The sequence below is a fragment of the Bombus vosnesenskii genome, unplaced genomic scaffold (genome assembly GCF_011952255.1).
Source record: "Bombus vosnesenskii isolate JDL3184/JDL3185 unplaced genomic scaffold, Bvos_JDL3184-5_v1.1 scf7180000013431, whole genome shotgun sequence".
Classification (NCBI taxonomy): domain Eukaryota; kingdom Metazoa; phylum Arthropoda; class Insecta; order Hymenoptera; family Apidae; genus Bombus; species Bombus vosnesenskii.
The window spans coordinates 1,142,867-1,154,121 of record NW_022883046.1 but is presented as its reverse complement, the minus strand read 5'-3'; the positions used below and the strand labels follow the sequence as shown (position 1 = coordinate 1,154,121).

Sequence of the window (11,255 nt, the reverse complement as noted above, 5' to 3'; positions counted from 1 at the left end):
AAATATAATTTCTTTTTCATAATATAAGAGTACAAAAATATTTATTTATATATATATATATATATGTTCATATTATATCATCTTAATTAAAGTAGCGCTTAGATTTTAATAATTAGCTTTGCTAAGATATGTTATTTCTCTACCGTATCTTTGGTGCGTAGTAACAATCAAGCCAAAAACTGCGGCTTGTTCACGTATACATTTGTCTTCCTCAGGGGTCAAACATTCAGGAAGTGGTTGTCTCAAGGCCTGATTATCTTCAGAAAAGCTTTTACAGATCTCGTATGCAACTTTTTCAAAAGCAGAAGGCTCTTTCTTTTTATTTTCTTTAACTTTTAAGCAATTTTCCCAAAGCTTTTTCTCCATGTCCAAGTACTTCCTTTGTTTTTCATTTGCCTAGAAGTAATGAGTATGATACAATGTTTCCAGAAACAACATATATATTTTTTGATTTTATTAACTCACAAGTTTAATTTCCTTGACAATCTCCATATTTTTAGGTTCCATCTTCAGAGCAAGCTGCAACTTTTCCATTGCTCTAGAAAACTCTCCCATTTTCAATAACGCCCGTCCATAACTACAAAATAAATACAAAATGTATAAATGTACAATCATGTTCATGTAGGTATTTCTTAGAATTTATTTTAATCCAACATACTTGAAATGAGTTTTAGATGTAGGTATAGGAACTCTATTGCATGCATTACAAGCATTACGTGGCATATTTTGCATATTGTAGCAAATTGCAAGATTGTTATAACCTCTTGAAAGTAATTTATTTACTTCATCTTCCTCTTGCTGATTTTTTAGTTCTGTTTCTTCTAACCATTGAAGTGCTTTCCCATATCTGAAAACACACAACGATAATAATAATGTGTTGATATATATATATATATTTCATTTAAAAAATACTTACTCTTTTGTTGCCTGCTTAATTTTCTTTTTACTAAAGTAATCTTTGGCGGTATTAAATTTACCCTGAACACCCTTAACAGCAGTTGCAAATTGTCTTCTTTCTTCTAAAGACAAGCTTTGAAATTTCTTAGCAGATCCATTATCCACATAATCAGTTAAATGTACAATGAATAATACTTCTTCATTTGGTGGAATACGAGGAGCACAACCATATTTTCCATATGCCAAATCCGGATGTATAAGGAACATTGCTATTTCATGCTTTTTCATTGATGTAATACCAATCTCTAAACCAGGTAATAATGAATCCTCACCTAAATGTAAGGTTTCTGTATCTCCGTGAGCAAAACTAGAATCGAATGGCTCATCACTGAATTCAAAATGTGCTATATATTTGATACTAACTTGTGCATCACATGGTATAACAGTACCAACACCTTCCTGTTTTATTAATTTCATGACCTACAAATAGTATTTAAAAAAACATTATTCTATGAAAGACCATCAATATACTAACAACATCAAGAAATATAATTTACCTTTCCATCTCCAAAAAGATTAGTCATTTTAGTTTTTAATTTTTTAAAACTGATACCACAAACTGTAATTCGGTTATTTATATTATCATCATCACAAGTATCTTCATCTTGAAAATCATCCATATTTAAAAGATCTAATACTTCATCATTAGTTAATGGTATATCCGTGGAATAACCAAAATCTTCGTCGTCAAAGTTCTCACAGTTATTAGAAACTTCAAATACCATTCCATCTTTTAATGTCAAATCTCTGAAATATATGTTTTATCAAAGATTTTGTTCTAAATTATTCGACGTTTCGATTAAAAATATAGGTTTGTATTGTAAAATTTGGATTTGTATACTTGAGGGTAAATCCATCTGAAGCATTTATACACTTTTCCATTTTAGTAACTTATATCAATTTATCTAACTGATAAAACTTTAATTTTTACTATTCCCTGTCAGTGTAATCCCAGTGGGGATGAGTAATAATTACAAAATTTTATCAAGATTATTCAAAGAGGAAAGGTTAAATTCTTTCTACCTTTTGTTATGGTTTTAAAACATGAAAAGAAAGATATCTTTCCCCACTCCTCACTCCCCACCACTGCTTATCGTATACGTATATCCAAATTACATCCATAACAAACGGTCGTATTCAAAAAAATAAAATAACTATTATACGAAAATATTTTAATTCTGATACTGCTAATTGTTAAACGAATATTATATTGTAAATGAATAAAAATATTTTTTCATCATGAATAACACAACATTCTTGGATATAGATGATACAATATTAACAAAAAACCTAATATTACCTGTAAGTAACGATAGTAATTAGGTGACTTTCATGTTAGAATTAGTATATATATAAACAAATAAATCTTTTATTTCTGTAGGATAATGATACACTGATAAAACAATCTGATTCTAAACCTTTCTTTATTATCCAACCTACACCAGGTAATTCCAGTTATTAATATTAACAAAATTAATAACATTGATCAAATATAATCCCTGTATATATATTCTAGGTATATGTATAAAAACAAGAACTGATGGCGGAGAAAAAGTATTCTTAAACATATGTACATCTGATAAAATACCACCACCTGATGATATATCGGACGCAAAACTTTTTGAAATATTGTCACAAGAAAGTCCAGAATTTGTAGTACTTATGAGTATTGGATGTGAAAGATTTGAAACTGATAAAGGTAACTGTATTGTATAGCAAGATAATATAACATTAAAATTAATATATTACATGTAACATTATAGGTGGATCTCCTTGTTTGACATATGATATCGTTATTAATACAACATATTTTGAAAAATGTCAAAAAAGCAAAAACTTTTTACTATTCACAATATCAGTTATAATAGATGGTGTATCGAACAAATTTAACAGAACATTAAATACAGAAGATTATGTGATTCTTAAAAATAGAAAAGTATATTTATTTTCTAATTGAACATATGTCAATGAGATTATGTTACATAAATAGAAGAGACCTCAGATTTAAATTGTATATCTTTTAGGTAATGGGAAAATTACAACAGCACAGGATTGAAGATCGTAAGCCACGAACTCACACACAAATCCAGAAACAATTAATTGAGGAAATTAAAATTCCTACTAAAGACATTCATGAAAAAGAAAATAAAAGTAAATTAGAAAATATTTCTTCAGATACTGTAGTTGGTTTAAATCAAAATTATGTATTACTGAAACATTTAAAAGGAACATCTATACATTTGATTGGTGTATTCCAAATACCTAAAGGGGTAAGATAATCAAAATTTTATTTCCAGTAGATAGTGTATAAATATTGGTATTTTAATACAGATTACTAGAAAAGAGGTAGATGTACTTCTTGACCAAGATCGTATTGTAATTACTATTGATAAAACTGGTCTCGTATATGATTTATCAGTTCCATACATCATAAATATACCATATGTGAAATGTATTTTAGATAATAATCTCAGGGTAAGAATGTCAGTTTATTGTAATTACATTTCCTTATAATATTATAATGACATATAATTTATCTCCTTCACAGGTATTAAGGTTAGATATGCCTGTGGAAAGAGTTTTAGAAAATATTCAAACAAGTTAATTTTTAATCAATTAGTTTATTGTAACGAAAAACATTGTAACATTTATTTATACCTTAGGAAGGTAAAATATAAACTTTCTTACTAACTGTTTTAATCTATTTCTCTTACCAACGAAACTATAATTTTAATGCATGTATATGAACAATATAATTGGAACTAGGTTAACAAGTTTGAAACCTGAAATTGCGCTTTTGGTATATAAAATAGTACAGGACATCTGACTCACATATTTGTGACCTGTAGCAACAATGGATACGAGCAATGAGTATATGTGTACAAAAACAATATCACAAACATTAGTATTGGAATGATTTGTACAATGATTATAATTTCATATTATGTTTACTTTATACCGATAAAACCGATAAATGCATCGTTTTTATAACTGAAGGAAGCGTTTTATATTTCCGTGTAAAATGTCGGTCGTTCGATTCCAATTATAGAAAACACATTTGGCAAGAGATACACTGTATTTACACCTATCATAAAACAAGTCACATATTTGTGGACTAGATCAACAAGAACCTTATTGTTATCTTCTGAATAATTTTGACTTTTCATGAGGTCCTCAGAATTAATTCTTAATATGGCACACATTATTTTATAACAAAAGGATTTGCAAACAGCCCTTGTTACAAGAATACCGGAAAATCCAAGTATTGTTCTAAGTATCATGCAACCAAACATTGGGTAAGTTGGCCATATAATATCATATGGTGGTGATTTTGTAGGAGCTATCATAGCTCCAGTATTGTAGTTAAGCCATGCTCCTAAATGAACCCCGGTGGTAACAGATACCACCATAGTTGTATCACCTCTAAAATAGAAGACTGTTCGTCATAATCAAATTGGTATCTTTATAAACTATAAGATCATTATATAAATTACCTGGTTGGTGTCCATTTCTTGCTGCATGGGTAGTAAACTATAACAGCTATACTAGTAACAATTAAAATTGCCAAAGCCCAAATGTTTGAGAGAATATAATAATCTGTATAGTCCACTAAAGGTACTAATGGAATCATTAATGCAACGGCCAACATTAAGCCTGCTAGAATGTCTAATACTGTGTGCATACCCAGATATAATCTACTCATACACACAAGTGTACACCTTTTAAATAAATAATAACAATTATATTTAAATTCTTTTGTGAATTTTAATCAATCTATTGTTAGAGAATAATATGTCACTTACCACAATGTTGCAATTGTCCAACCAATAGAAACGGGGTAGAGATACCTATTTATTGTAAATAATACTACACTGAATGGAATCGATATACCAATCATAGCATGAGTAGATGGCATTCCATATTCTTCTGACCATTTTATTTGCAATCGAACTGCTGGAGGACATGCAGGTCTTGCCCAACATATAACATCTTTTAATATTTGACCTACATGTAAATTTTCATAATGCAACGATACTGTTTAAAAATAAAATGTATTAGATATTATTAAGTAATAACATACCCGTTGTCATGATAATAGCCCATACTAAAACAACCCTTCTACCCACTGCACCATCGATATTCCAAAACCAGAAAGGTATAAATGTAGAATAAAATATTTCATCCCCTAATTCTGTTCCAAAAAAAAATAAATAATACCAAAAATAGTTTGTTATAGTATAATTCCAATTGAGGGCGATCGATGGTTCGTATTTCTCACTCGTACATATATTTGTTTTTACACCACAAATAGATCTTTTTTCCGTTGTAATATAACCATTTTCTTTCGCTTCTCCAAATTTTAATTGGTAACTATTCACATTGCGTTTAATATTTCGACAATTAGTACCATGGATTTCAGGACAGAGATTTTCCTTATAATGTTCTTTCAAAGTTTCACTATAATGTATTTTGACACCAAAACAATTTTGTATTTTTGCCACTAAAGACGCATCTTTTAAATATTCTAAAATTTCTGACCACATAGTTCTTACGTGTAATGTACAAGTTTCATCATAAGAATAACATTTTACTTAGCAATTTAGTAAATTACTATTGAATATATGAATCTGACAATAATGAATTCATTAAATTGCATAAATCAAGACTAAATACATAAAAAAAATTGCTAAAATGGAGGTGATTCAATATAAATCTATCACATAAATGTTAATTTATCGAATATTCATCGAACTATTTACAAGAAGTGTAATTCCTTTTAAATTTTTATTTACAACAAGTAAAAAATTAAAGGAAAGATATTGAATAGTTCAAACGTGTTTAGATAACCGCAAAATCGATGATATTCGTATGTATCATCTTTAAACACATTTTTTACCACTCTTGTAGTACATTATTGTGCGTATATATAAGTACATATTCCATAAAGTATATACAGTTATGGAAGAGATGCTGCAACTATGTGAACTTAGATTCGCCAACTTCAAGCTCTGGACTAAACCAATGACCGTAGTCGCCTAATATTTTGTGGTTGTTTTACAATAAAATGGATAGTTATATCTCGATTAAGAAATGTATCAATTTCGATATAAAGATATGTATATTAATATTTTTAACTGTTTAAACGAAGATATGAGTTACATATACTTCAATAAGAAAAGATCTAATGAAAAAGGGATTGACTTTAGCCTTTTTATTTGATAAACTATCCTTCACCCTAATTGCAAAACTCTATATACGATAAGAAAACTTATAAAATAAAATTAATCCCATTCCCATATTTTATAATGTATGAAATATGCAACGAGTGATACCACTTAAAAATGCAATAAAAAACATTTCGTACATTTATTACTCCTTTTTATCCATGCAAAATATATTTCAAGTAATAATTGAAACATATTTGCAAAATAAAAATTTATCACAGAAACATTTCAATTTGAATTTCATCAGTCATTCATTGCATTAATCTACGATTGAAACATTTGTCCGATAAGAGCGAAGCTTTTAACAGCTAGAGAAACATCAGAAATTTCGGAATTCGAGTGAATATGTAAATCTGATGTATTAACAGCATTTATGTTAGCAATATTCTGAGAATTTATTTTTTGAATATTGTCCATGTAGGTTTTGCTACTTTGTGTATTTATCGCATTAGTATTATTCAAATAAACTTGCGGTAAAACGGTAATGATAGAGGTTGGTGAAGACGTTTCCGATTCGCAATAGCTTTGCATATTTTGTGTCGAATTGGATTGATAACTGTTATATTGCGCTTTACACTTTTTCTCATGTACGAATAAACTACCAGAATGGCTATATGCAGTGCCACAAATCTTACAAGCATATGGTTTCTCCCCCGTATGCGTAAATTTGTGTTCTTTTAAGTACTTTAGTCGCCTAAACGATTTACCGCAAGTTTTACAATGATAATTTGCTTCTCCAGTATGTGTTGTAATGTGTGCTTTAAGCGTACATGATTTGGCAAAAGCAGCACTACAAAAATGACAAACGAATGGTCTATCACCAGTATGAGTTCTTTCATGATTGATGCAATTAGAATTTGAAGTGAATCCTCTTCCACAATATTTACAAACATGAGGTTTATATCCCGTATGCGTCCTCATATGGAACATGAGACCTGTATTTTGTCTAAAGGTTTTGCTACATATGTGACATAAAAATCGTTTAAAATTTACATCTTGCTGTTCCTTAGCGCGCTCGTGGATTCTTATATGTTTTTGTAATTTAACTTCCTTTTCAAAGGATTTATTACATTCTCCGCATCGATATGGTTTTAATCTTTCGTTTGATTTATGTTGATTCTTCTCCTTCTCGTCACAGGCACACATCTTACCGCACGTTGTGCAGTTTTCTCCTTCTGTATTATGCGTACTTAATTGATGCTTTAGTAAGGACTTTTTTGTATCGTATGATTTTCCACAAATTTTACAAGGAAAACCCTTTTCCTCGTTATCTGAATCAAGCTCCTCTCGAATCCAACTGTTTATTAATTTAATGGCTGACTTATCGTCACTTGGTTTTTGCACTTCTAATGCTGAATTTTCATTATGTCCATATCGATTTTTATGACTATTTAATCTATCTTGGCGAAAGAATTTCATATTACATACATTGCAAACAAATCTTTTTTCAATATGAATCTGTAAATGTTTTTGAAGAGATTTTTCGTTCGCATAACGCTTGGTACAGTAGTTACATCGATAAAGTGTCTCATGATCGAAAGAATCAAAATTTTCAGTAGATATCAGTAGTTCAGTAGATAATGAGTCAGAATTACACTTTTTATCTTTAGATTCTAAAGTCCTATTTTTTAGGACACTTAAAGTATTATTTTCATTTGTTGCAAATTCTTCCTCTGTTTCTTTTTTATCTTTATTATTTTCAACTTCTTTTTTTCCTGGTTCAGTTATGGTTTCCAATTTTCTTTTATCTCTAATTTCTTTCAGAATAGAAAGGACTTCCTTTGGATTAGTTCTTTTATGAACATTTAAATGTCTTACCATAGTATCAGTTTTCCTAAAATTCCTATTACATATTTTACACAATACTGGTTTAGGTTTTTCTTTAACAATATGTAGTTTATTATGTTGTATCAATTTATCAAGTTGAAAAAAATGTTTGTTACATTTATCACATGTGAATTTCTTTTCATCATGAGTTAATATATGTCTATCCAAAGATCTTTTGCTGGAATAGCACCTGGTACATTTTGGGCAACTATAAGAACATTGAGAATCTGTCTTTTTAATATCTGCTGCATCATCATCCCACTTAACAGCTGTATTCTTTTTTATATATTGTCTCTGTCTTTCTTTATGATTTTTTAAATTTTCTATAGATGTTACTCTTTTAAACATGGTCATTCTTCTTGTTCGATAAACTTCTCTTCCTGTAACACTTCTTTCATATTCTGTTTGTTTACATTTAATGTAGGTATTTTGTTTATTTAAGTTACTAGTGGATTCTTTATCTTCTGCATACTTTGATTCATTAATTACTTCATGATCTTTTATGTCTTTAGTATTAGAATTAAGCATTACCATTGGATAAGGATTATAACCCATTGCAGAAAATGAATCAGCTTCAATTTTGATTAAATCAGAAGTAAATGAATAATCAGTCTGGGAATATTTATCCTGGTGAGCAATAAAGGACGAAATAATAACAATTTTGTAATTATACTCTTTTTTTACAAATGTAGAGTACTTACTTTTGTAGTTTTACATAAATTGATATTATATATTTTTTCCACTTTACCATACAATTCTCTTAATTGGATATCGGATTGCTGGCATTGCCTTCTTAATTCATGGGCATCATTGATCTTTAATATACATTTCGCGCAAATAGTGGAAGGTAAACCATCATTTTCCAGTACCTATCCAGTAAAAGTCGCATTATAAAAAATATAGCGAACAAACATTGAAGAAAAAAGAAACCATTAGAATTAAACTAACCTCCACACCACTGCACAAACGAAGTTTTTCAGACAAATCAATTGTACTTTCATTAATTGAATCACTTCGTTTACTATCGAAAATGCATTGATTATTTTGATTTGTTGCAAGACAAACACGGCAAACATTACCACAATCATTTGATGAAATTGTTGTTTTATTTTCGATTTCCATTGGACCGTAGCTAAACTAAATGTTTAACTAGAAATATATTCACATTCAAATTCTTTAGAATATTCAACAAAAGATCATAATTTAGATGTGATGTGGTGCATTTGCTATCACATGTACGTTATTTCTTTTTTCTGCGAAAGTTCATCAATGCTTCTGGTAGAGTTTCTATGACAGTTGTGAAAACTCAAGGTTTCTTAAGACATTACCTTTTCAAAAAAATGATCTCTTAATATTGTTGTTATTATTACTTATTATAATATATAATTTATCTAAATCCATCTTTAAAAATAAATAAAATATTAATAAAAGAGAGGGGATACAAATCGAACGATAATCTGTTTATTTCACTTGTTCATGACATAAGCAAACATTATAAGAAAGTAAATACGTAAATAGTGATTTGAAATATTGACGCATTATAAGGTAGCGTTTTGTTAAATTATACGAAAGGACGGAATAATTTTATTATATTATACAATTAAGTGATGGCAAGTTTATCAGCAAAAAGAAGTTACGAAGACGATGATAGTACACCCAATGTCAAAGAGAGAAAAAAACATCATACTGATTTGTACTTAACCTATGATGATTTACGACTTGTATTTAAATATTTGAATTGGGCAGATCTGTTGAATGCGTCAATGGTTTGCAGGTGTGAATATGTTCGACATTTCATTAAATTTTTGTATCCTAAATGAAGAAAAAATGCATTGCCAAAAATTTATTTAATCAAAATTGAATAAACTTCAAAAGTAGACATTTGTGTGTTAAATTTTTGTAAAATGTATTAACATGTGGAGCTTTATATTTCAGGTCATGGTTAGAAGTGGCAAACGATGAGAAACGAACTAGGGGAGGTCCTACCACTTTTATGAACATTGGTAGAAGATATATGTCAGCTATAGAAAAATTAAGGGACAAACCAGCAGTAGGATTAGTTTTTAAAGGTATACATAAATCAAGCATTAGGCAAGGTATTTATTTGAATTATATCGCAGCTTTTTTAATTTTAAGTTAAATGTTTCCATAAAGTACATATATCACTTTGCTTTTAATCATTATGTTTCATTTTATCAAGATTGCCTTTGTCGAGTTCTTCCACGAAGTTGTGAAATTGTAACACTGTCCACATTTGGTGTACTTATGGAAAATGCAGAAATGGAAAGAGCTCTTCAGAAAAGAGTATATGCATTTCTACCTGAAATACCTGATGTAACAATGAAAGTAGTTACAGTTGTCTCACGAAATGATTATACACAGTATTATCAACAAATGAAACTAGCTTTTTTCAAAGATAAAACTGATAGATCTAAATGCCTTCTACTATTTTGTAATCAAGCAGGTCGTACCCTAGCACAGAGAACTGCAAGGGTATTACGAATATGGTAAAATTCTAAATTTCATAATCTGGTATCTTATTATATTATATGATAATAACATAATGCTGTTTTTACATTTAGTAGTGGAGGAGTTACACCTTCTGTATGGGGAGGAGTAGTCAAGGATTTATATGTGTGTAATTCAAAAAATATTGGTCATGACGAGAGATGCTTTTCATATGCATTTTGTGTTGGAATTGTTATAGTTGGAGCAATAGATTCATGGTCTATAGTTATAGATGAAGATTGCAACACTAAAGAACTAGTTGAACAGAAGTTGGAATCATTTAAGAATCATGTTTCATTAAGAAAACATTCCATAGGTTACATGTTTGCGTGTTGTGAACGTGGAACAAATATGTTTAATGAAACGGATGTAGAATCTACTATATTCAAAAAGCTGTTTCCAGAGGTACCATTGGTAGGCTGTTTCGGTGACGGAGAATTTGGAGAAAATACGGTACCAAATTGTAAATATCTTTCATTATGACCGCAGACGTTATTACAACAATGGAAAACAATGCACTTTTATTATAAATTTTTTCAGATAATTTTAGCTTGGGAGAAGACTACTGGTACCATGAAAGGTCTACTGTATTTTTAATAATTACATATGGCCAAAAGTTGACTTGAATCTATAATGAAGAAATCTGAACTATCAATTAAATTAATATCAGAATATATTTGGTAAATGTTAAGTGACTAATTGTAACATAAAAAATCAATAATGGTGATTTAAAAATAT

General features: G+C 29.2%; 5 protein-coding genes across 12 annotated transcripts; 2 read left to right on the top strand and 3 right to left on the bottom strand.

Moving 5' to 3' along the window:
- Positions 1-56: 56 nt before the first annotated feature.
- On the bottom strand, positions 57-2,278 carry LOC117238083 (inactive peptidyl-prolyl cis-trans isomerase FKBP6). 3 transcript variants are annotated; one of them, XM_033502712.1, is made up of 6 exons: positions 2,258-2,278; positions 1,455-1,704; positions 917-1,377; positions 659-847; positions 466-577; positions 57-396 (listed from the first exon to the last, which is right to left on the bottom strand). In XM_033502712.1, exons 2-6 carry the CDS (start codon positions 1,680-1,682, stop codon positions 106-108), a joined length of 1,281 nt encoding a protein of 426 aa, XP_033358603.1. In that variant the 5' UTR covers positions 1,683-1,704; positions 2,258-2,278; the 3' UTR covers positions 57-105. The 3 variants fall into 3 exon arrangements, with proteins under 3 accessions (XP_033358603.1, XP_033358602.1, XP_033358600.1); XM_033502711.1 differs by lacking the exon at positions 2,258-2,278 and adding an exon at positions 1,981-2,072; XM_033502709.1 differs by lacking the exon at positions 2,258-2,278 and adding an exon at positions 1,799-1,907.
- Positions 2,096-3,657, top strand: LOC117238088 (PIH1 domain-containing protein 1-like). 3 transcript variants are annotated; one of them, XR_004494112.1, is made up of 7 exons: positions 2,096-2,259; positions 2,339-2,402; positions 2,474-2,656; positions 2,721-2,893; positions 2,982-3,227; positions 3,284-3,432; positions 3,506-3,657. XR_004494112.1 is itself a non-coding variant. In XM_033502720.1 (7 exons), exons 1-7 carry the CDS (start codon positions 2,197-2,199, stop codon positions 3,560-3,562), a joined length of 930 nt encoding a protein of 309 aa, XP_033358611.1. In that variant the 5' UTR covers positions 2,096-2,196; the 3' UTR covers positions 3,563-3,657. The 3 variants fall into 3 exon arrangements, 2 of the variants coding, with proteins under 2 accessions (XP_033358611.1, XP_033358612.1); XM_033502720.1 differs by having other exon boundaries at positions 3,289-3,432; XM_033502721.1 differs by lacking the exon at positions 3,506-3,657 and having other exon boundaries at positions 3,276-3,426.
- Positions 3,658-3,815: 158 nt separating this feature from the next.
- Positions 3,816-6,042, bottom strand: LOC117238084 (sphingosine-1-phosphate phosphatase 1-like). Its single transcript, XM_033502713.1, has 4 exons — positions 5,039-6,042; positions 4,761-4,962; positions 4,452-4,676; positions 3,816-4,380 (listed from the first exon to the last, which is right to left on the bottom strand). The coding sequence occupies exons 1-4, from the start codon at positions 5,499-5,501 to the stop codon at positions 3,963-3,965; spliced, it is 1,308 nt and encodes a 435-aa protein (XP_033358604.1). The 5' UTR covers positions 5,502-6,042; the 3' UTR covers positions 3,816-3,962.
- A 101-nt stretch (positions 6,043-6,143) lies between these two features.
- On the bottom strand, positions 6,144-9,361 carry LOC117238080 (zinc finger protein 665-like). The gene is made up of 4 exons (XM_033502705.1): positions 9,247-9,361; positions 8,958-9,146; positions 8,711-8,878; positions 6,144-8,636 (listed from the first exon to the last, which is right to left on the bottom strand). Exons 2-4 carry the CDS (start codon positions 9,129-9,131, stop codon positions 6,447-6,449), a joined length of 2,532 nt encoding a protein of 843 aa, XP_033358596.1. The 5' UTR covers positions 9,132-9,146; positions 9,247-9,361; the 3' UTR covers positions 6,144-6,446.
- LOC117238085 (F-box only protein 22-like) lies at positions 8,747-11,183 on the top strand. 4 transcript variants are annotated; one of them, XM_033502717.1, is made up of 5 exons: positions 8,747-8,856; positions 9,945-10,105; positions 10,210-10,516; positions 10,592-10,980; positions 11,058-11,183. In XM_033502717.1, the coding sequence occupies exons 2-5, from the start codon at positions 10,003-10,005 to the stop codon at positions 11,141-11,143; spliced, it is 885 nt and encodes a 294-aa protein (XP_033358608.1). In that variant the 5' UTR covers positions 8,747-8,856; positions 9,945-10,002; the 3' UTR covers positions 11,144-11,183. The 4 variants fall into 4 exon arrangements, with proteins under 4 accessions (XP_033358608.1, XP_033358607.1, XP_033358606.1 ...); XM_033502716.1 differs by lacking the exon at positions 8,747-8,856 and adding an exon at positions 9,388-9,783 and having other exon boundaries at positions 9,945-10,078; XM_033502715.1 differs by lacking the exon at positions 8,747-8,856 and adding an exon at positions 9,388-9,783 and having other exon boundaries at positions 10,595-10,980.
- Positions 11,184-11,255: the final 72 nt, after the last annotated feature.